General features: G+C 43.9%; 1 protein-coding gene across 8 annotated transcripts in view; it reads left to right on the forward strand.

Annotated features, from left to right (window-relative positions):
• Positions 1 to 24268, forward strand: part of SDK1 (sidekick cell adhesion molecule 1) — a 362240-nt gene that overhangs the window by 328922 nt on the left and 9050 nt on the right. For all 8 annotated transcript variants that reach the window (XM_085237875.1, XM_085237877.1, XM_085237878.1 and 5 more), the window contains 9 exons: positions 1987 to 2102; positions 3523 to 3709; positions 4575 to 4712; positions 7736 to 7897; positions 8658 to 8783; positions 15998 to 16162; positions 18255 to 18392; positions 20368 to 20488; positions 20702 to 20831. In XM_085237875.1, coding sequence (XP_085094001.1) covers positions 1987 to 2102; positions 3523 to 3709; positions 4575 to 4712; positions 7736 to 7897; positions 8658 to 8783; positions 15998 to 16162; positions 18255 to 18392; positions 20368 to 20488; positions 20702 to 20831 — 1283 coding nt within the window. The remainder of the gene's footprint in view (positions 1 to 1986; positions 2103 to 3522; positions 3710 to 4574; positions 4713 to 7735; positions 7898 to 8657; positions 8784 to 15997; positions 16163 to 18254; positions 18393 to 20367; positions 20489 to 20701; positions 20832 to 24268) is intronic.

Consider the following 24268-nt stretch of genomic DNA (forward strand, 5'->3'; position numbering starts at 1 on the left):
TGGCAGGAGGCTGCACACACCAACTCTTCTAATGGTCACAGCTCGGAAGCAGCAATTGTTCCAGGCTGGCACATAGGATCCAAAGAAAAATGCTATTGCAGTCATCACTTCAGACCTCAGTGCTGAGAGCACTTTGAAGCTGTCAGCTCAAGACAGCCAGTACTGTCACTACCCAGAAGAGAAAATACACTGCTAAAGCAATCCGTTTTCTTCTGTGATTGTACATATTCCCGTTTCTCTGAGCATGTCATCATCTCCAAATCCCTGAGATGTATTTCCAGGTTTGTTCTGTGCGATCGCTTTGGCCCCACTGCTCTGATGTGTGCATCAGAGTGAAGGTCTCAAAGCCCTGAGATGCTTGGAGGGGCCCTTGGCAGAGCAGCATTGTGCTGTGTTGAGTGCAGGCAGTGCCCTGGAGAGCAGAGGTGCAACAGCAGCATCAGGCAGCAGCACCCCTGCAACCGGCCAGTGTGTGGCTGCTGTGCTGTACAGTTGGTCATCACCACCCCCTGCGTTTGCCATGCACGGCCAAAAAGGAGACAAAAGGTGTAAGAAACAAACAGTTTTCACCCCAGATAACGGCTATTTACAATTTTACCTTTCACATTTTAATTGTACAGCAATAATTTTGCAATAGAGTTGCCAGTGGCAAACATGCAAAAGACATTAACTTTATTTATGTTTTGGATTATTAATGTGGCTGTTAAAATTCCTCCAGTTAGTTTTGATTGAATTGTTTTTTTTTGTGCGATTCTGTCGTTTAATGGAGCGGTAAATAAGAATTTCTGATAATGAGCCCAAGCATCTGTCACAACAACCTGGCGGTGGTTATTAACATTTCCATTAACGGCAGGGTGGGCAGTGATAATATGGAAACCACACAGTTAGAACAAAATAAATAGTTGGTGTCAGGCTGAGTGGGTGTTAATTACTATTTTATTTTATAACTCTGGGGGGAGGGAGTATTGGTAGAAAAGTGTGACTTATGAAGGTCATTCTCTAAAGAAGGAAGTCTCCAGAGGAACAGATAACTGGGCCTATCTTACTCGAGTGGTGAATGTTTTATCACTTCTATTTATGGCCCATACACGGGCAGAGAGAAAAGAGGCTGCTTTCTCAGAGTCAGGGTGAAGGCTGTGGAGAAGCGTGCCCTTTGCCCTGCCTTTCCCTTCCTACTTCTGGAGTTGGAACAGGATGCGCTTGGGCATCTCTTCTGTAAATAGAACACGTGCTGTTTGGCTAAGAAAATCCACCAGCACCATGTTGCATCCCGACAGAAGGGAGAGCTGGTGTGACCCAGGTATACTTGAAGGAAGCCAAAGATTGATTTTCTTGCAGAGCACGATGCAAAGAAGTGCCATCAGGAACCTAAGGTGTCTGCTATGTGTATGTGTGTGATACGAGATCAGAGTTAATGAGTAGCAAGCTAAGCCATTTTGTCGTACAGAAAATGTGAGGCAGATTGATTGGTACCCAGCTAGATATGGGGTGATACCTTGGCCTTGGTCCTTGGAAAGGGGCTGATACAAAGATGTGCCACTGAGTCCAAAGGCCGGACTGGTGGGGCAGGGGGCTGTGCTGCTGGGGCAGGGGGCTGTGCTGCTCCCCACAGCTGTTTTCAAGACGGGTTGCTCAGGAGCACCATGTTGCTGACAAAGGCAAGCCTGAAACATTACTACAGAATAAAGAAAAAATTCTCTTTTATTTCCCAAAGCTGCTGACAGGATTGAGTTTATTCAATGTCTAACCCGGTCTGTGTGACACAGAACATCACCTCTGGAGGTTCGGGAGCTTCTCAGTCTCTGCATGCTCTTGCTTTATACCTGAGACTTCCCAGCGATACGGATACCTCCAGGGCTGGCTCTGTGAGCTGACTCACGGCATAAACAGTCTGTCCTCGGCCCTTCCACAAATGGAAAATTGCAGCCTGGATATGAACTAGTTCTGCTTGTCACTATTAATTCTTCTGTCTTCCTTTCTCTCCAGCACCAGCGATGGCCCCACAGAACATCCAAGTAAACTCCCTTTCTGCAAGCCAGCTGGAGCTCACCTGGGACCCACCTCCTGCCGACAGCCAAAATGGGAACATACAAGGCTACAAGGCAATGCTTCTATTTCTCTCCTAGTTTCATTTGTCTTGCGTGGCTTTTCTATTACTTGTGAGATGGCTCTCCAACTACAGCTGCCCTCACTGCACAAGGCAAATTAAGGCAGTATTCAGCCTGTAGTATGGAAATGGCTGTGCGTTCCAAAATCAAAAGAAATGAGATGGGGAGAAGAGAGAAGAAAGGGAAAAGCACATTGCTATTTGCAGGGAAAGGGAAAGGAAAGCATGGGGAGAGAGAGCATGCAGACAGGGAGGCAGCTACGCTTGTGCGGGCAACTTATCTGCTCCAAAAAGCAACCAGCACAAAAAAGCTAGGGGCAAGGAATGTACTGGAGTAAGCTAACCGAGTTTTCCATGTATCAACTGTTCCAAAGCCATTAGGAAAAGCAGAACTTTCTCCAAACTAGAAGCTCAAGCCAGGTGAGATTTCAGAATTATTTCATTTCCCTAACTTTAACAAAATTAAATCATAGCATTAATTGCATTTGGTTTATATGAGACAAGCACGTTGCAGAGGCATGTTGTTTAGCTTCTCCAGCATGAGAAAGGACCCTCGGAGAGTGGAAATGGGCAAGTCTACAAACACTGGAGCTTGGCTTGTCTTCAGCGTCTGGCTCTGCCTCTCTCCATGAATTTAGACCCATAAGTGAAGAAAAGTCAAGCCAATGTGAATAATCTGGCATCCCTTCTTGGCAGTAGCAAGCAACCTTATATATCAATTCATGTTCTTTTTCTTTTCTATGTATATAGATGGCTCTAACAGCTTGCCTTGTAGAGCCAAGGTAGAGTCTTGCCTTGGCTCATTCTCTCCATTTTCTGGCTTGCTTTGGCTTGTTGTAATGCACACACTGCCAGGCCTGTCCAATAAGTAGGGCTGGCACCACTTCTCTCTTGGAATCGTCTTCCCCAATCCTAATTTTATGGGATCAGGATAAAAATTGTGCAAGGGAGAACAGAGAAGGGTAATGCAAGGAACTTCAGGGAAAATCTTCATTCCCTCTTCAGAAAGGCATTTCCTTGTCTGTCCTTTGAACACAAATGGTGGCACAGTTGTGTGCACAGGGAAGTGAATGATGGGAGCGTCATATCACGGTGCCAGTGCTGATAGGCTAGCATTTCAGGGAGAATTAAAAGACTGACCTCTCCTCGCAGAGTTTCTGGCAGCTCAGATCTGCTGTCATCAGACCATATTCTTCAGCCTGTGCTTTATTTTTGAATGATGTACTCAACTGCACAGCCACTGGACTCGGTGTAATTTGCCAAAGAAAAAGAAAAGATTGGGCACATGGAGAAGGGTGAAAGCTGCCATTTACCAGAGAGTCCAGAGCAAGGCTGCTCCATCCTGCTGATCTGTACGGCTGCAATGCTGGGATGTTTGGGAGCTAGATGCTAAAAAATCTCACTGTTTCCAACAGATTTATTACTGGGAGAGCGACGTCCAGAATGACACGGAGAAAGTGAAGGTCCTTTTCCTCCCTGAGACAACAGTCCGCCTCAAAAACCTGACCAGCCACACGCGGTACTTGGTCTGCATCTCTGCCTTCAATGCAGCAGGGGACGGCCCCAGGAGCAGACCCTCGGCGGGCAGGACACACCAGGCTGGTATGTGACCACCTCAAAGCACAGGTCTGGTGGTTGCTGGTAGCCAATGAGGGAGTGTGGGGCATGCAGGAGGGCACTGCTGTTTAGAGTTAACTTTCAGCTGGGTCGTTACGTTGTGTTGGTTGGGGGGAAAGGATCAAAAAACGCAACCATGTGGGAAGGGGAGCAGAGAGCTGGAGCTGGAACGGATGGTCAGAACGCCCAACCCCTTTGCAGGTCGATCCAGGATGCAACTCTGGGGGTCTCTTTGGGGCCTCTGCTATCACATCTGAAAATCTGAACTTGTTAGCAGCGCCTAGAAATTCCCGAGCAGTCCTGTGAGAGAAGAGGGATGCTTTGTGCAGCCCCTCATGTTGAAGCCCTGCCATCAGACTGAGCTACATGAGGGCAGTGGCTGCCACAGGGAGCACATGAGCTCTGGGGCTGCGTGCTCTCTTAGTGCCCTGCTGTCTTCAGCCCTGCTCTTGTGAGGGAGTTAGCTTGAGAAACCTCAGCCTCTGCAGTGCATCTCCACTAATCATGATGGGGGGAGAGCAAACAGTAAAACACTGCAAGCTTTCTGATAGTCAGCGGCAAGATGGAGAGCAAAGGCCAAACTTAGTGTTCCTGTGGGAGTCTTCTCCTTCTGTTGTGTCTCCTTGCTTGCTGCTGAGACCCAGTTTTGCAGCAGAGTAGCTGCTTTTCTTAAGGGAGACAGTCTGTGCTTTTGATTGATTACTGGAAATTTTGATACAATTCATAAATCCCATTCTTACTTTGTCTCCTTTAGATTTAGACCGGACAAAAAAACGCAGTGTTTTATAATATATATGTATATCAGATTGACTACGCCTGCTGCAATTCAATCCATTTGTAATCCTTTCAGCACCCAGTGCTCCCAGCTTCTTGGCGTTCTCTGAAATCACTTCCACGACACTCAATGTGTCTTGGGGCGAGCCGACAGCAGCAAATGGAGTCCTGCAGGGTTATCGAGTAGTCTATGAGCCTTTGGCTCCCGTCCAGGGTAAGAAAGACCTAAAATCATACATATTCATGGGAAAATGACAGAAAAGCACTGCAGCATCTTTTATCTCTGCCCAATTTCCTACTTGCTCTCTGCCATTTTCCAAGAGAAGCCAGGTGGCAGAGGGTAAGTAAAACAATTCCGCTTTTGCCAAAACTGCTCAGCAAACCATAATATTGTGGAATATAGCTTTTGTCTGTCCTCACTCATTTTCTTGCACAAACTATATTCTGTGTGATTTGAAAAGTCATTTTACTGCCATTGTTATCCGACGTGGAAGAAGAGGAAAGTCAGCTGAAGAGTGCCTGATTGTCTCCCCATGTTGCACTTTCAAATTGCTGAGTGGGCTCCATCCCAGAATAGTCGTCAGGCTCACTTGTGTTGCTTATCACATGCTGTGTCACTTCTGTTATCGCAGAGATTGCCCAGGCATCAAATGTGCTAGTCATCACTGGTACCACTGCTGCTTCTGACAGGGGAGGATAACTGTGAAAGAGATTTGGTCGTGTCTGTTTACAGGGAGTTTTCAAGCAGAATTTCTAACCCAGCAGTAGATTTAAGACAACACTGCAAAGGCCACAGACGTTTCGCTCTTTTGCAAAACAGCATGAGGAAAGGATTTGGCAATTTCTCTGAAAACAAATGTGAATTAATTTCAAAGTTGAATTAGAAAAGATTGCAAAGTTTGGGAATGGCTGTATTAACATTTTTGTGTTTCTGGTAGATTGCCAGTCGTTCGATAGGATGTCCAGCCTTGGCAGTGTGACAGCATGGAGAGTAATTTCAGCCATCGCCAATCCATTTTAAACTTTTTTTCCCATTGAAATAAGGATATCAATCACTGGTATTTGCTTCTTCTGTAAGGAATAAAGATCTATATTGTCTGAATATCCATGTCTCATACACTGAGAAAATTAGAAATGAAAACATGAGCCTAAAAGCACTTTCAGCTTTTATGGTTGGCAGATCCAAGCAGAAAGAGCTAATATAGAAAGCATTTCCAATTCTGACCAAGAAATGTGCACAGAGTATGCAGGAGACTTGGGCTCTTTGGGTATTTCCTGCCTTACATTCATTTCTACACAGTGTTTGAGAATACATTTTGTTCCCCTGAAAGTATGGAATTGTCGGATCATGCTCTCTCTGTACACATTTGACTGAACATCCTCAAAACCCTTGTTTTCTTCTCTTCCCCACCTCTGCTCTCTGACTCCAAGTTGTCTGTCCTCCCTCTGTAGATTTATTTCTGGTGCAAGCAGGGAGATTTTAGAGGGTTTTCCCTCAAATTATTATATAAATATTTTTACTTAAATTTATTTTTATTTTTATAAAATAATAGATAGATAGATAGATAGATAGATAGATAGATAGATAGATAGATATTATTTTTTTCTCCCATTTCTATCCATTTCCTTTTGTACCAACACTTTTCTTTCATCAAATGCATTTACTTCCCCTCCACGGTAAGCAACCCCTCCCTCAAAGCCATCATTTTCCTTAGAGAAATAGAAAAACTCGGCTCATTTATTTAGAGGGCTTCGAGGCAAAGCCCAAGTTGCTGAAAATAGAGCACATGGCAGTGCTGGCATCACCCTGCATCTCCTCCCATCCCCAGCCCTCCCATTGCTCCATGCTTGCAGCTCCATGCCAGACCCCTCCTGCTGACTGTTGACTTCTCTCCCAGCTGTGATTTTTGGCTGAGCCCCTTCAGCCCTGTGACACCTCCTGCCTTCTCTCTGTAAGCCACCACGTAAATCCTGCGCGTTTCACAAACCTTGCTAACAGCAGTCTGTTCCGCAGCACACTCCTCTCCCTGCCTGACCTTTTATTGTTTAAGCTTAACGGTGTTATGTTTTACACCATAATAGACAACAAAGTTGCCCCGGGGCCTTTTTTTAACAGTTTCTTTTTTTTTTTTTTTTTTCCTTCGGAACATTACTTTGAAATGACAAATGCTTCCTGATTTGTCTCTGAGAAATGAAATAGTGCACCTAAGGGAGGAGGGAGCACTTCTACTGCTTCCTCATTAAGTGAGAAAAAATCCTCTGAATTATAAATTGTCCGGGAGAAAACTTTGAACGGGAATCGCTTGGACATTACTCTTCCTTTAACTGATAAAAACTGAAAGAGGTGTCTTGATTTGCATATAACATAAGCATCCAGATTGAAAAACTTCTTCCTTTGGCGTTCCCGGGGGAGAAAAACTAGCAGGCAGCCTTCTCTAGTGGGAAAAAACATTTTCCCTCTTCCTATCTTCTTGGCTGGAGATGTGTCATGTACAGAACCAGACGATACCAAAAGGACTCTGTCACTTGAATTTTTGTTTGTTCTGTTAAATATTTTATGTATCAAATTGTTTCCATTAATTTACTTGTAGAAATTTTCAGTAAAAACTAGATTTTAATTCATCCGTTTAAGAAAAATTCTGGAGAGTGCGGAAGACTGGAAGACAAGTCATGGCTTTAGCCTTCCCCAAGTGAATAGTGCTTTGACTGCATCCCCTGCTGCAGTGGCACTTATACCCAGAAGCTGCCTGCGAGATATTTGTCCTTCATTCCACATTCACTTGATAATGGTGCAAGAGCCAGGACACGAAGGAAAGAACCTGAAGCCTCATTTCCTCCTCCGAGGCAGCACTGCAGGTTATTCAGCAAAGAAAGAGCAGAGAAGTGCTTGTTTAGGAAGCAATCTGCAACACTGCAGTCCTCTTCGTTTACCTCCTCCTTTCTTCCCAGAGTAATTAGTGAAGTTGCGTGTAGTCTCTTGGTAATTTCCCAGTTGTGTTGTAAGGTTTTTTTTCTTGTCAGTACCCACTTATCAAGCTTAAACTCTAATTATACTTATCAGTGCTGAAAATTGGCTATTATCACTACTTAAATTCCTGCTAATTGTAAGAAATACTTTCTTAGCAAACTGTTAGATGATTTTGCTTACCATCTAGATATAATAAGCTTTTTTTTTTTTTTCCTTTTCTTTTTTTCATTGCAACCTTCTCTTATTTTTCATCCATGTGGTTATCCCAGGGGTCAGTAAGGTGGTGACTGTGGACATTAAAGGGAACTGGCAACGCTGGCTAAAGGTCCGAGATCTCACCAAGGGCATGACCTATTTATTCAGAGTGCAAGCCCGAACCATTGCCTATGGACCTGAACTGCAAGCCAACGTCACAGCTGGGCCAGCAGAAGGTAAGTGGAACCATAAAAACATGGCAGGAGCTGGATCAGTGATGCAAATGCAGCCCAATAGCAAAGAATAGCACGCTCAGGGTTTAACATGTGCTTCTAAGCCAAGGAGAAGTTGAATCACAGGAGCACGGAGCATGATTTAGTGGATTTCACATCTGCACATGAAAAACATCTTCCTTTTTCTTTCTAGAAAACTAAAAGATTGATGTGAATAAACAGAACAGTGTGAATAAATCATAGTGCAAACTGGCTACCTAGGGAATTCAAAGCTACATCCATTGTGGTTCAGAATTCTGGTTGGTGTGCTATCCAAGGAGTCCAAGCTGGAATGGTTCTGCCTAAACCAGAGGAAGAGTTTACAGTTATTTCTTCCTGACACTTTGGCTTATGGACAGGGAGATGTCTGCAGATTTCCTGACATGCCAAGAGGCTGAATTTCAACATTCCCTGCTTGGTTCAATGTGTGTACCGAAACAGTTGGTTTTCTTATTTGATCAGTGATAACAGATGCCAGATAATCATAACAACTTAAATTCCCTCCAATTATATCAGTTTTCCCTCATTCCTTCTTAGCAGATACACTTGTATAATTAGTGCCAGTAAAAAATTAGGCCAGCATCTTATTGAGCTGGTTTATATTGAATATATGTTGGCCAGTACTCCTGGATTATTTATTTCCTCTATCAGGAGAAGAAATGCGGAATACCAAAGTACCTCTCTGGTAACACCCAACATTTGCTGTTGTCATTTAATCCCCCAGGGTCTCCCGGCTCCCCTCAGGAAATTCTAGTGACAAAATCTGCTTCTGGGCTGACGGTACAATGGACTGAGGGAGATTCTGGAGAAAAACCCACAACCGGGTACATTATAGAGGCACGGCCCTCAGGTAAGCCATGGGAGTCATAGAGAGCTCATTGTCCTGAGTTCCCATATTCAGCCCACGCTGAAACCCACCCTGCAGTGGAGATGCTCTTTCTCTTCCCAGTGAGCTACTGGAATTTTGTGAGACAGAGTAGTTCCCAACCAGCGCTAAATCTTTGCTGATTTATTAGATGGGTTATCATATTTTCTCCTGTTTAGGCACAGTCACAGGAAATTACCCTAATTGCTCTAGTTTCTAGTGTGGTACATCACTGGTAAATCATCCAGCTGATGAACCAATACAGTTAATAATTAAAACTCACTTAAATGTTTACAGCATCTTTCACACACAAGGACTTAAATGCTGGCAAACTGCTTTTTGAGGACCAAAAATCTATCGTTCAGCAGCAGAACACAGCAGTTAATCTCTGTTAATAACCAGGCCAGGACTGCAGCAGCGTGCATGCGTGGCTACCCCGTTTGTTTTGCAAGGAGGGCATTAGTGGGCGAGAGGAAGTTCCTCATCACCACTGTTTCTCTTGGTGCCTTCCCAGAGCTCCTTTGCTTCTGGCAATTACATCTAGCTGAAGTTGCCCTCTGCTTTATCCACAGTATTTTCCCAGCTGGAGAAGATGGTTTTAAATTGAGGTCTTTGCTCCGGCTTGTTTGCAGCCTTTCCCAGCTTGGTACCCCCTTGCCAATTTAACAAGCATGCACTTTGTGGTAGCCAAGCCATTAACAAATCAGCGAATACTGCCAGACCCCTGTGTAATCTCACTTGATAAATTCCCTCCACTCTGACAGAAGTGCTGATAACTGTTCTCCAGTACAGTTTTCCAGCCGTTGATGCATCTACCAGATACTTGTTTCATGTAGGCCATGTTTGAATGTCATGATGTCAAAAGCTTTGCCGAAATCAGGATAGATGATGTCTGTTCTTTCTCCTCTATTGACAAGGTCTGCTACCCTGTCACAGGAGGAAATTAAACATGATTTACACTTGACATACCCATGTTGGTTGCTTGTTCTTTGCTTTTTCACTTCTAGATGCCTACACACTGCTTGATTATATATTGATTAAGTTAATGCTTATCTGTTTGATTATATAAAGGATCTGAACTCCCTCTTGTATGTGTCTTGAATGTAAGATTACATTTAAAACCAATGATTATAATTGTATTTAACTGGACCGATAACAAAATCGTTGTGATTGTTGATGAAGCTACAAATTTCCATACTTGCCTTTGGTAGAACTTATTCTGTAGTGAGGCTGTGTGGGGACCCCAAAATTCTGTCATTTAACATGATCTGTTGTTTTTTTTTCAAAACAAAGTGAAGGAAAATGTGTACGTTCTCAAAGCACTGGAATTTCCTACTTATCTCAGGTGGACTTTTTTTTTTAAGTGAAGGCATGTCACCAAATGCTTCCATTTGCCTTACATCAGCTTATTGATCCCTGCTCTGTTTTCTTCATAGGCAGAAAATGCTCTCTCTCATATTTGAACAGTGTTAGTAAGTTAAACCTAAACTGTTCGCTGAGGTTTGCTTACCAGCTTACAGTTCCCCAAACAGAGTTTTTAGAGTAAGATTGTTTCAGAGGGAAACCTGTACCCCATGTTCACATTTGTTTGAGTTGCAGCACTGCAAACCCATCTGATGTTGCTGGACTTGTCTCACCTGTGGGTGTGCACAAACACTTCACAGTTCTCGTCTAAGGATATAGGATTTGTGGTTCACTCTTTTTGAGCAGGAAAAAAATAGCCCTTCCAAGGCAGGTCTGAGCTGCATTAACCCTGGGTCATTCCAGCTGGCCTCACGCCACTGATCCTGGAAACGCAAAGAAGGGATCTTATACTCCTGCTCTTGCAACCTGACTGTTGAGGCATTTAATTCCTCCTCAGATTATTTTAATCCTATTCATGCTGCTGTAGCAAATGAACTAGCCATTTGTATGCTGGATTCTCACCCTTAGTTCTGGTTTGCAGCTGTAGAAAGCGTGAAATGTGATCCAAGAGAGGAGAGGACTAATTGGAGCACTTGCTTATTTCACGCAAGTGGCAGCTTCTTTTCACTACTGCTTTTCTTCCTCATCTCTGCATGGAAGAGTTTGAAATCTGAATTATGAGCTTAACAAAGGCAGGAGACTAATTCCTCCTGTCAGGGCCAGCCATTCAGAGCCATTTCTGTTTTAATATAACTCTGTGAATTTGCTTCTGCATGTTGTTTTGTGTGTGTAGTAGAACATGGATTGGAGCAACCTTTATTTTTAAGTACCAGTTGTCCAAGAGAAGAGCAATTGACTTGTGCCCTTTACATAAAATCAAGGAAGGAGGAGATATTCATCCTTCTGAGATCAAAAAAAGGGACATTGAACAGACAGATGAAAAGCTGTAGCTTGTTGCCAATATTTAAATGCAATACCACTACCTTAGTATTTCACATCTCAAGTGTCATCTATTATAGGCCTCATTACCCCAAACGTTAAATGCTGTATCATCTCATTTTCCCTGCTGTAGCTCCCTGCCAAGACTCTTCCATCAGAGTACGAGGGTGGCTTTCTGTCATAAATGGCAAACTCTACCTGCTTTTGCCACTTCCCTTCAAATTTTTCAGTGCCCCGCTGTGTTTTGCAGGCCTCCAGCTGCCCTGCTGGGTTAAGCAATGGTGGCAGCAGGCAACTGAGATTGTTCATTTCATTTCCCCATTTCTCTCCCAGATTTATGGCAGGTGACCAGGCTGACTGTCTCCTGTGCATTTTGAATATACTTAGACACCAGCATGGAGCAGGCAAACCAATATTTTTTCCAGAGTGATCTGTGCTAGAGGAAGGTATTACAGAAACAGAAGAGTTTTTCTTTTCCTTCAACTCATCTGTCCCTGGAGAAATGGATTCCAGTTTAGCTCCTTTTGCATTACAAGAAATGCAATTAAGCGGCCTGTGTGACTGCCACAGAAAGCACTCCCTTGACATCCACTAGGCTGGCTAAGAAGTGGGTATTAGATCACGTCCTTTGTTTCTACCTGCTGAACAAAAGACAGAAATGGCACATCAATGTGAAGGTTCCCAGCACTGCTGATGGAGCGGAGAGGATGAGTTTGCACCTCTTCTCCCAACCACACATCTTTCTCCATACTGTGCTTTACTTTTGGGCATGCGGCCTGTAAAACATGCAGCAGTGTCACACAGGCTTTCCTCCCCAGTTATCCCCTTTCTGCAAAGCGTGTGTTTCTGCCCTGCGGCCTAGGGAGCCATACTGCCAGGAGTACACATCCACATGTAGGCTTCATGCACAGTTTGGCCTGCTGTGGGCATCTCAAGGTGTGGGACAGCCTCTGTACCTCAGGAAAGCCTCTGAAGCAGGACAAGACAACAGAGGTGTCCTGTTGTGCTTGCTCGCTCCCCACCATGCCTTGTGGGTTTTGTTGGTTTGTTTTTCCCAAGCAGTGCATGACTTAGTCCCAGTGGGAGAGAGTTGCAGCTTAATAATAAAGGCAATAATTAACCTCTAGCACTCTGACTGGCATGAACAGGCTGGCTGCACTGCAGATCAGCCACACATCATGAGTTCAGGATGCAAACAGCTCTGGGGAGTGTTTTCTTTTGTTGCCCTGGATGATCCGTTCCATGAAAGCAGCAGAACTTGTTTTTGGACAAGGGATTGTCCTTCCCACAAATGCTGGTTTTCACTTCCCACACCCCAAGGGCAGCTCTCACTTCAGTTTTCTTTCTGGTGTCTTGAGAAATGTTGTTGTTGTTGTTGTTGTTTTCTTCCTTTTCTATTTATTTTTAAACAAATGAGGGAGTGCAGTGTCAAACGTGGACACAAACCAGCAGTAGTCAGTAAATTCAAAGTGAAGGCTGCAGCTGCATTGCCGGCATCTGCCATGGGGCCTTTGATTCTCTTCTGCTCACAAGTAACATGCTGAGGTTGACAGTTAGTCAGCCTTCACTTCCCATTCTTGTCCTACCCTTAGTTTGCATGATAATCCATCCCTTTGCCTCTGACAAATGCTTCCACATTTTAATTTTGCCCTCTGTAGGAGGAACGCTACTCGCATTCAGCAAGTCCTTAATTCTCAGCTGCTTCTCCCTTCATAAACCTGCTAATGTGTAATTAGGAGAAAGTTTTACAGCACAGCCCTCCTCTTTCTCCGAGGGGAAAGGCTGGTGCTTAAGACCCACATAACTGACAGCTTTCCATCTCTCCAGCTGCAGCACAGCAGTCGTTTGATAGCAGACAGAGTTATCAGAGCCAGGAGACCTCGTTACTGCCTGGCAACTCTATATGGACCCCAATTAACTCCCCATGAAACCAGGCTTGCATGTAGCTGCTGTGCCTGGGCTGTGCCTCACCACAGTGGTCAGCACATGCCCACAAGGGTGCCCAGTCTGCAAATGGGGAAGGTCAGAGATGGCTTTGCCTTTCCCTGACATTTGGGTCTTCCATGAATTAATACCCAGATAGTATTCCAACCACAGCATGCTCATCCTTCCTCCCAAAACTGAGAGGAAAATGCTGTGTATGGTATACTAATGATTTTCTACCGAACTTAAAGGCCAGTCTTCACTATCAAGGTGGTCTTCTAATGAATTCTCTTTCAGCTGAATTTCTGACATTTAGAGCCAACCTGGTTTTTAGGGAGGAGGAAAAGATGGGAGAATGAATTCATAGGTTTGTGTTCAATATTTAATTGCAGAGCTCACTACTGAAATAAAATGTCTTTTTTAGTTTGGATATATCTGATTGCAATCTCTGTCTATAAAGACAGGCCTGAATATTCTGGACAGAGATTAGATAAGTCAAGGCTCTGTAATTAAAAGCTTTGTTGGCCAGAGCTGGAGAAGCCACAAACTACCTTGTGTATAACATCTCCTTGGAGCAGCAATGAGAATGACATCCTTACTGAAAGCTTTATAGAGTGGTTAAATTTCAACTTTCTTGGTCTGTTGGATATTCTGCATTGTGCACCTTGATAGGTATGAGAAAATAAGCAAGGAAGTGTATGTGAATAGTTGTGTTTGTTGCAATGAGTGTTGAACATTCATTTTTACTGTTGCTTTTTCTTCCCCCATTTAAGCAGCTTTCATTGTAAACAAATTGCTTTTCTGACAATTCACAATGGGCTCAAATTCTCTTATTGCTGTTTACAAATGTGTTTATGAAAGCTCAGGCAATTCTAGCAATTATAGCAATATTTTATAGTCTGAGATGCATCTTCTTAGTATCGGTGGCTGTGACAATCTAACTTTGAAAATGCATCCTCGCTCCACCCTTTTCGGATAAGCTAAATCCCAGGCTCCCTTTTTATCACGTTGTGAGTTTACGTGGTAGAAATAATCTCGCCTTCAATTGCCCTGTAAAAGAGAAGTCAATATTTTATCTCTTGTTTTATAGCCATTGTAATATCCAACTAATACGTAACAATGCTACATTATGATAACTTCATTATACTCTGATCGTGGTGGTGAATAATGCATTGGTCTGAATTTTAAGCCTGACAGACGAATTACCTATTTTTATTGTTCTTTAGTATTTCTCAAATGTAGCTGGAACAATAACATTTCAGCCTGCTTTCTGCATCCACTGAGACTGCCAATCCTCGTGATCAGAAAAGAAGTAGTTTGGGGGTTGTTAGTCATTGTGTGTGTTGCTAGATGTGCAGCACGTTACAAATCACCAAACCAACATTTACTGATGCCAAAGTTAAAACATTCACATGGAAATGCACCTGCAGTGTTAATCAATCCATCTTTGCTGTTATTCCCTGTTGCACAGAAGTAGGCTAAGGGCCAGATTGTGTTCTGTTACACCAACACAGCTTTGGAATTGCTGCAGTGTCTCCAATTAGTTTACACTTGGGTAAATGCAAAGCAAATGAGAACAGATTCTGGCCTCACACTGCAGCAGCGGAACAAGTTGCTAAGGGTAGTGCTGCTGGCTCCTGTTTTATTGTTACCTTGATAACACCTCAAGCTACAGGAGTCCTGCTGATGCTTGGATCTTGCAGTGCAGAGGGCTTTCTTTCAAAGCTCCTGCACTGGAATAGTATCTATGCAGAGGTTATCACAGCCTTCCTATTGCTGTGGGACGTACAGAGAAAAACAGACATTGCTTGAACAGCTTTGATAACTAAAAGTAGAAGTCTGATCAGGTCAAATCCTTAAGAGCTGTGCTGGCTGAGGCTAGCTGAGAGTTTGGCACCATGTGTAGACCGTAACTTCATTTTGTCGGTGGAAGTGCTGGGCACCAATTGTTGCTGATATGCAGTCTAGTTAGATTAATGTTTGATTCCTGCACTCAAAATTATTGACTGGCATCTTTAATTATAGTTGGTTTTGTTCTTACTGGTAACAGCATCCATCTAGTTGAAAGTTCTTTCCATTGAAGTCAAGTGAAAGTAACGTTACGGGTATGGATCAGGGACTGGAACGGTGCCTAGTCAGGATGCGCATCAGGATAAATGTCAGCATGGCTGCAGAGAGCTGAGATTACCCTACTGAAATGCTCTCATCAGTTATGCAGAAGGCATTGTGCTTCCCGAAACTTTGAAAGCTTTGTAATGCAAACAAAACCTCGTTCCTGCTTAAAAATACATGGCACAGAAATGCAGTGCCTGCTGCCTCACTCCATGGGCTGTGCCACGCTGCAGTCCAGCCCATGCAAAGGACACATCTCCATTAATGTTGAGAACCAAGCAGCACTCCAGTAGCACCATTCCGCTGGGGAACCAGATCTTGCAAGGCCACAGTGCCTCCTGCCAAAACCCAAATCTGACACTGGTTTGTAAAACTTAGCCTGCACACTTGGCTAGCGAAGTCACTTTTGCAAAGTAAAAAGCAGACAAAACCTGTGCAATTAGGACTCATTAATGTAGCAGGTTGCTCTGGGCTTACTTGCTCTGTCAGGTAACAGGCGTGCAGATGCTGTGACCTCACCCTGGCAGGAGGGACCCAGATGGCTGGCAGCTGCTCCAGCCAGCTCAGGTCACCACAGGTGCTGCTGCAGCTTTTAACAGCCGTGTCTCCCAGCTGGGCTGTTATGACACCGCCATCACAAGTAAATCCTTTTACAGATGAGGTCTTGCAGTGCATTTGTGTGTATCACTGAGCAGCCTTCAGGTAAGCATGTCCACTGCCTGTGGTGGAAGCAACACAATTAGCGACAATTATTTTTCACAATCAAAAGGAAATGCCAAGACACACAGTTAACGCCATCCCTCTCCTCGCTGCTTCCCCAGATGAAGGACTGTGGGACATGTTTGTGAAGGACATTCCTCGCAGCGCTACCTCCTACACCGTCAGCCTGGACAAACTCAAACAGGGTGTGACGTATGAATTTCGGGTGGTGGCTGTCAATGAATTTGGCTATGGAGAGCCAAGTGTTCCCTCTGTGGCAGTATCAGGTAATCGTGTTTGCGTGATAATGCTTTCCAACAGATTTTCTTACTGGAGGTGGAGGAGGAAGAAAAAAATAAAACAAAACAAAACCAGTTTCTCATGTTACAGTAAAACACCAAGGCCAGCTTGTTTTCGCTTGTTTCAGGGCAAAATGTTGTTGAGAATCAAAGCTTGTTATTTCAGTATGCTTTACTCTCAACGGGAAGAATAAGCTTGTGCCATTTTTAAGCTTGGCAAAGAACCTTCTCAGGAAGTTTGAGAGTGTGTTTACATGTAAGATTTCTTGCCTTAAGACTAATTTACAAAGTCTACAATTTGTTTGCTTTTTCTCCTTCCTCCTCTCCAGGTCTGTTATTTTGTTTACTCTGCTTTCTTCTCTTTTCCCAAGGTTCTGTGATAAGCACTTTCTGTGTTATTTTACATTTAGCTCTCAAGAATGCAGTCTGACAAAAGTCCTCATTATCTCCTCTGTGCTGGCAATTCCAGCACACTGTGATGCTCCCATTCCCCTTCACCACAGCAGATTGGTGGAGGCACTCATGGACTCCCACTCTGTTGTGATAATTCCCGGTAAAGAGGACTACAGCCTAAACACGCTTCCAAAATCCCTTTGAACAAGGCAGCACTCTGATTTCCTGAAGGAACCTTCAGTGCCTTGAAAAGAAACTTGCAATTCCACTTGGCTTGCCGTGCTTGGATAGCTTTAGTTTGATGGGCTGTTGTGAAGTGGGAGAGATCTTGCCCTTGTAAACATCTTGCTCAGGTCTCCTCTTACCCTTGTAGAGAGGGCTGTACTCCAGGTTGCTTTTGAGCAACAGGTTTCGTCCTTGCTGTGTCAGCAAAGATGGATGAGGAATAAAAGAACCTGAAAAAATGTCTTTGTGATTCAAAGTTCTGGAGAGTCCTGAGAACCTGGCAGTGCTCCAGCATCTGGAGTGGCTTTTATCTCTTTGCTTCTCGAGTGAAAAGCATAAACACCATTCAGTGGTTACCCAGCAGGCAGGAGCTGTAAATGCTGCTATCGCCATCACGGCTGCATTTGTCCTTACACAATTAACCACTTAGCCTGAGAGCTGTCTGTGGATTTCAGTGTGAGTGCTACCCTTGCTTTTCTCCTTCAGGACAAGGGCATAGACAGCCCACTTCAAACACCAAGAGTCAGTGTTTTTCCTATCTGTGGTTTCACAGAGGCTGTAGCACAATGTAAGGGTCAGTGATCATGTCAGTCTTTGCGTTCCCAGAAGACATTATTCCCCTGAAGCCGGACATGCAACTCCTTCTGATGCTTTTTATAAATAAACGGCTTGTTTGTAAGTTCTCCACTTGAACTGAACTATTTAATTCACCTCCTTTTGATGCTTCAGTATTCATCTCAAATTGCTGCATGAAAGTAAGAGGTTTCCGTTGAGATTCCCAGCCATAAAAGTATACAGCGTTTTATGCTGCCCACTTCAGCTCGCACAGGGAGGTGTAAATTGCACTGAATCTGCTCAGTCCAGCGTGCCTTGTGCAGTTTGCCTGCAGGACTTTGTTAGCTTGGGTTGACCTCCTAACAAATAAAGATTGTGGCTGCTTTTCGCTGCTGCAGAATACCCAGTGATCTGGAACAGATTGCCCACATCATCAGGCTTACAGCAGACATTAGTTTACACCCGTGGTCCGGGACAGTGAGAGGAAAGAGAGTGCCTGGGTTCAGTGGCAGTGAGGATTTGGGTTGGTCTTCTGGCATCACCCACTCCTTATAGGGTAAACTATAGGGAAATTACATACAACTGCTCTTTGTGCTCCAGTGGCAGCACTTTTGGTCGAAGCTGAGAGGTGCTGTCAAGGAGAATATCACATCAAAAGAACAATAGTACTTAACTGCTTCAAACCACGACTGGGCAAGAGAACTCTAGGAAGGGGAAGTATGTATCATTTTTATGCCTCCAGCTGAGGTCAAATGGAGTGAAATGACTTGAGAAAAAACAAAATTCAGGCAACTTCTTTGAACGCCTCTTTCCAGAGCACTGTCAGGGGTCCAGCTCACTGTGGGGGAGAAAGAGAAATTCTGCACGAGCATAAGGAGTCGTTGTTGTTCCTCTTTTGCGTTTTCAGCACAAACAGAAGCCCCTTTCTATGAGGAGTGGTGGTTTCTCCTGGTGATGGCACTCTCAAGTCTGATCCTGATCCTGTTGGTGGTATTTGCTTTGGTCCTGCATGGCCAGAGCAAGAAGTACAAGAACTGCAGCACAGGTAAGACAGCAGCTCTGCACTGTACGCATGCTCTCAAGATCTTCAGGAATTAGAAATGTCTTCCCTTTGAAATCTTGATTTCACCAGCATGTGCTCTCCTAATAGGTATTTTGCTTGGCAGAAAAGTTGGATATTTTTACTATTTGATTTGGTAGAAATGGCTTTTGCCCATGGCCTTGCTGGGCAAAGAGTGCCTGAGCCTGCGAGATTTTGGAAGTTAACCATGGGCTTGGACAGAACAGCATCTGGAAGGCCCAGGGGCTGTAACAAAAGCCAAGGCGTCTGGGTCAAATGCTTGGCAGAGGACGACAAAAAATGAATGAGCTGAGACTTCGTTTAGCTTAGTTGTCATTCCCTGATAGATGAGGAGAGGGTTCTGCTTTCCGTGTCTGTACCCAATGCAAATATCCTATGGCTGTATGTGTGAGGACTACATCATAGCTCCTTTATGTTAAATAGAGTACCCAGTGTCTCGTGTTCGTTCCCTAAGCCAAGCTGCAGTTGCTGGTCTGGTGCCAAGGAGCTGGGAGGTGCCTTGGTTATCCGGGCCTGTTGGACTTCAGGGCACTGTGAGGATCAAGATGTGAATTTTCCTTTAGTTACAATTTTTACCATTCCTTTCTGAAAGGAAAGAGGAGCTACCTGCTCTGGAACTGGGAACGTTGAAAGTCCCCTTTTTAAGCACTTGGTTCCAGAGCAGTGAATATTGTTCTTACCTTTTCTTCATCTTATGTGAAAAAGTTGTTCATCTGTGTGTTTCTTTGGTTGCTATCTCCACCTCCAGCAAGAAATTGCTCTGCTGCTAGAAGGCCTTGCCAAAAAGGCCCGTTAATGAGTCAGATTGAGTGGATGAGTCTTTATGCTACTCGTTCTAAGGGATTAATGTAATGAAGGAGTCTGGAAAGAGTCTTCCAGGCAGTATTTAGCAATTCAGTCCCAAAGAGAAGATCTTTTCTTTCTTTGTAATTCACTGCTAACAAGTGTTAGAAAATCAGATTTTAGTCCCATGGCATATAAGATGTATGAATACCGTGGCATTTTACCAAGTTAATACTATTACATATTTGTATGCATAGCTCATAGGAAATCACTCATCTTCTTAGTTTTGCTCTGTGTTTGGGGCACAGACAAGAAAAGACACGTCTGACCTGCACTGTCAGGTATCAGTGTTCACACTGAGTCTTAATGTAGCATTGAAATTGAAGTTGAGGATGAAGCACCTGTCTGCTGCAAAGTGGCAATACGCAACTGGTCTTTCTCTGCAGGACACTAGCTGAGCTCACACCTTTGGGATTACAAAGAAGAGCATGGGAGAGAATAAACTCTTGCTATATTTGATCACAAGAACAAACATATCTTGCTGTATTTTCCCTTTTCTGCCAGTCCCTGTGCTTTTCCCCGCCTTACATTGTTTGTGATTTCTCACACCTATATCTTATTCTCATTATAGTTCTGACATCTTTTTTCCCATTTGCTGCCCACTAGTCCTTTCTCTTGCTTTCCTGCCTTTTTTGTTTGTTTGTTTGTTTCCTCTTTTTCTGCCTTTCCTAGTTTTACTTTTGCTTTGCTTCAGTCAGCATTAATGGGATGCATGTCACCTGGTTTAGGACACCTTCAGTGGCCACCTGAAATGCTCACCTGGGTTCCATTTGTAGTCAAAAGACAAGAATAAGCTCTTGTGGAGCACAGTTCACCTGCATTATTTTAGATACTTACCATTGAATGAAATGCATTCATCCATGACTCCTTCCCTCCCCTACTTTTGCTCCTTCTGCCTGTTTGCACTCCTGATATGCTCCTTTCTTCCACTTTGTATTCGTTTTTCAGTAACAAAGCTAGAGAGGTTTTTAAAAAATAGTGATATCATAAAACATAATGAAAGGAAAGTTAGCAACTCATTTTTAATCACTCTTAAAATCATATCTGGGAGGAAAACGCCCTTGTTTCAGCTGAATCTCTCATTGCCTGGCTCCAGGTAAGACCATCTCCAATGTGGAAGAGTCAGTCACCTTGGATAATGGAGGCTTCACTGCTCTGGAGCTCAACAGCAGACACCTAAACATCAAGAGCACATTCTCAAAGAAAAATGGAACCAGGTAAGGAGCTGGGAACACCACGCTGCTGGACATGCCTTTTCATTTAGATTCAGGCAGCTATTAAGTAGGCAACACGGAGACATTGTTGTCTGGTGGATCTGAGGAGGTCTTCACACTAATGCCCATGTCACTGCTCCAGGCTGTGATTCTGATTTCTAAGCGTGATTTTATCGTCATGACAATATCCATACACTCACCTGTTACGTTTGCCAGGTCTCCTCCTCGCCCAAGCCCAGGTGGGCTGCACTACTCTGATGAGGATATCTGCAACAAGTACAATGGAGCTGTGCTGACCGAGGGCTTGGGACTCAACGAGAAGCCCTTAGAAATGTCGGAGTCAGAGGTAAGGGTTTGCCTTTGCCTTGCTGAATGTTGCCCAGTCACTGCATACATTCATTCCCAGGACCAAAGACTTTGAAATCCCATTGCCACACCTGCATTGCACTGCTGCCATTTGTCTGCACTGATATTATCACAAGTTTTCACAGTGCCTGTTTAGGCAGCTGCAGCAAACACTGAGATTTAGAAGTATGTTCTTTAGTGATGAGAACTGCTGCCTGCATTATAATGGGAGTAAGTGGGGAATCAGTAACCTGCCAGGGATCTCATAGCAATTGCAGTGAGAGCCCAGCATTCAGGTTTCCAAACACCCCAGTCTACAGGAGCCTTCTGCTTGAGATGCTTTCAGACTCTGTTCTCCAAGGAAGGTGGTTGTATACCAGCATTACGCATTTGACAGTGCTCTATCTTGTGTCTCACATCTCCTTTAAGAAGAAATAAAGTGGTTATGGTCTGTAAAAGCCCAGCAGTGGCCATGGGTGAATAAGCAGACTTCGAGGGACATGCAGACAGGTAAATCTGTCTCTCAAATTGTGTGTTGTCAGCTGAGATCCCGACGAATCTGAGCTGACAGCACAAGAAGCGAGCAGTGGGCCAAACCACTCCAAACCTGACCCTTCCAGCAAGAATAAATCAAGAGCAGCAAGTAGTGAAGGAAGATGACAGTTTTCATCTGTAGCTTTTCTGCACCTGCAGCTACAGCTGCTTTTCCTGGCTACCTAGCTCTCACCTCCTGTTAATTACCACGGACAGCCTGCTGCTTTGTGCTGCCCTATCGCCGACCCGGCGTGCCAGCAGCTTCCTTGGCAGAGCTGGAGCTGCTGTCTGCACGATGCACAAGCGCTACCTCCAGATTAAAGCCGTAGTGCTTTGGTCATGTCATTGTAACAACCCAGCATTAAACCTGTCATTAAAACAGTTTGCTGAGCATGATCATGAATTTAGCTCTGGCACCTTCTGACATTAATTTCATTGCCCCATGTGGTATTTCCTGGTAATGCGCAAAAGTCTCCTTGCAGGGTGTCATTACTGCCTTCTATATGCACTGTTTATACGACATAGAAGAAAGTGTTGTGTCTTTTTTTTTTTTTTTTCCTCAGGCTTTTATTAATATTATTTATTTACTGTGTATTGCAGTCGAGCCTGAAGGTCTCGATTGAGATTCTGGTGTTTTTGTGACTGTGTCTGCATGTGAGAATGGGAACAAAATATGCCTCTTGTTTTTCCTTGGGGCTTAGATATGCAGCCCTTCTGTATAATGTCTTTGATGCTTGCTTATTTTTGTGGGGAGTGCTTTTAGGCATGAAATGTTAATAGGCTCCCGGTAGAGGTAGCAAGAGGAGATGCTGCCTTTTGATCAGCCTGAAAATGCTGTTTATGTTGGCTGGTACAGACAGGAGATGAGGGCACAGGGGCAGAGGTGGGTATAGATGTTTGACCGCTCTGTTTTCAAATAGTCCTGTACCTATTAGCTCTTCCCGTTCATCTTTTCTGCTCTCGGTTTCTGTTCTCAAAGGATATCTTAACAGACAAGCTCTGGTTTTCTGAGAATTTCAGAATCTCCATCGCTTTTAGCAGGCAAGAATGTTTCCTATTAAATGAAGAATTAAAGATATCTTTTTTATATAAGAGCTCTACACATGATCAGTCCTCTGCAGCAAAGGGGATCCTGATGCTATTTTCCTCTAATAGATATTTGCGTGGATCTCAAATTCCACTTACTGTGCTGCACATAAGGGCAGGTGAGGCCAAAAACAGTGCTTTTGCTTTCAACCCATGTGTCATCTCATTGCTTCTTGGTTTTACCCTTGTTGCCTGAAGTGTCAAGATTTTCTATGGAAAAGAAGGAAGCTCGCTGGCTTCAAGTCTCATGGGCTTTACTGAGCACGAAGAAGCCTGAGAGAAACTCTCAGGTTGACTGACTGCATTTGCAACACGGCTGCCTGGGAGCCTTCCTCCGTGCTCCCTCCTGACAAGGAGAGCAAGAGAGGAACGAAGAGGAAATGTAGCAGACCAAGCAGCACTCCAATATTCATAAATCAAATGGTTAACTCACTCCATGTCTTGAAAGCCAAGCACCAGTACCGTTAATGAGGTTAAAGTAGTTTAATTGGCAGGTGTGGAGCAAGAGAGTGCTAAGAGTGTAATTTCTAAGTGATTAATAATAATAGGCTTTTAGGTAATGAGTCAAGTGGACCTGGCTCTGGACAGACGATCTGAAGAAATTTGGTGCTCACCATTGTAGGGAAATTTGATGATACATCTGTGATGTCAGCCAGCCAGGGAAGGGCAGTTCTACTGCAGAGCAGGGCAGGGTGCTGTGTATTTACTTATGCTTGTGTGCCTTTGTGATATCTCCAAATCTGTTTTCAGCAGGTGATATTCTCCTAGATTCTGTGCAGTGTCAGTCCCTGCTGAATGCTGGAGATGCTCTGGTCTTGCAAGCTGCCCGCTATGGCACAACTGATTTTCTCTTTCTCAGCTCTGTGGAAACATACCATAAATTTCCACTTAACACTTACTGAGGAATATGACTTAACTTGTTGCTGATGTTCTCAAGCAATTTTGACAAGTTGGACAGCAGCTGCAGACGAGACATTCATAGGGAAGGTTCCCATGTCCAGCAAAATGACTTGCCTACCAGGTTCCCTTGCCTCTTTTACATGTATTTATTTCATGTCAACCAAGAGAAGCTGCTGCCATCTACATTTTAAGAAATAATCTCAGAAAGCTGTTTCTTATCCATTCGCTTAAAATAATAATAATAATTGGAACTATTTTCGAATTTCCCATTGACTCAGCTAGCCAACTCTGATTGCTGTTTTGCCTCTGAACAGCATTTGTGCATTTTGTGCTATCAATATAATGCTTAAATAGCCTCTCATTTTCTGTATTTATTGTTTCATAGGCATCCCCACACTCTGGTTGACAGCCTCTAATGTCACCGTACACCAATCACGCTTCAGCCTATGGAGGTTTCCAAGGAAACAAAGCCACTGTCGCACTGAAGGGCAACGCAGAGTAGGGAAAACTGAAAACAAAGCAAAAAGCCCTGCAGCATTTCTATTTCCTCAGTAGTTTAAAAGCACTAGAAAGTAATCCTCTAATATAAGCTGTCTATACTATCATGCAAAATATTTATTTTTCGACTCCTTGCCTTTCATTGGGGCAGGCAGGGATCTGGGGTCATAACTTAGAGAATTCCTGCTAATGGCAGGTATCAGTACCTTGTTCAGAGCAGACCTTAGAAGATATTTTGGAAACACAGAATAGTGGGTTCTTGCTTATTTTGAAGGAAATACAAAGAAACCACTTTTTATCAAGACCAAAAAACAGGTTATCCTTCCCAGCATCAGCGCTAACGACGGCAAAAGGCTCAAGTTAGATGAGGCTTTTGCAGCTATATAAGTTTCATGAAAGTCCTTTCTCAAAGGCATTGGT

Source organism: Meleagris gallopavo, chromosome 16, assembly GCF_905368555.1.
Source record: "Meleagris gallopavo chromosome 16, MGAL_WU_HG_1.1, whole genome shotgun sequence".
NCBI classification, from domain to species: domain Eukaryota; kingdom Metazoa; phylum Chordata; class Aves; order Galliformes; family Phasianidae; genus Meleagris; species Meleagris gallopavo.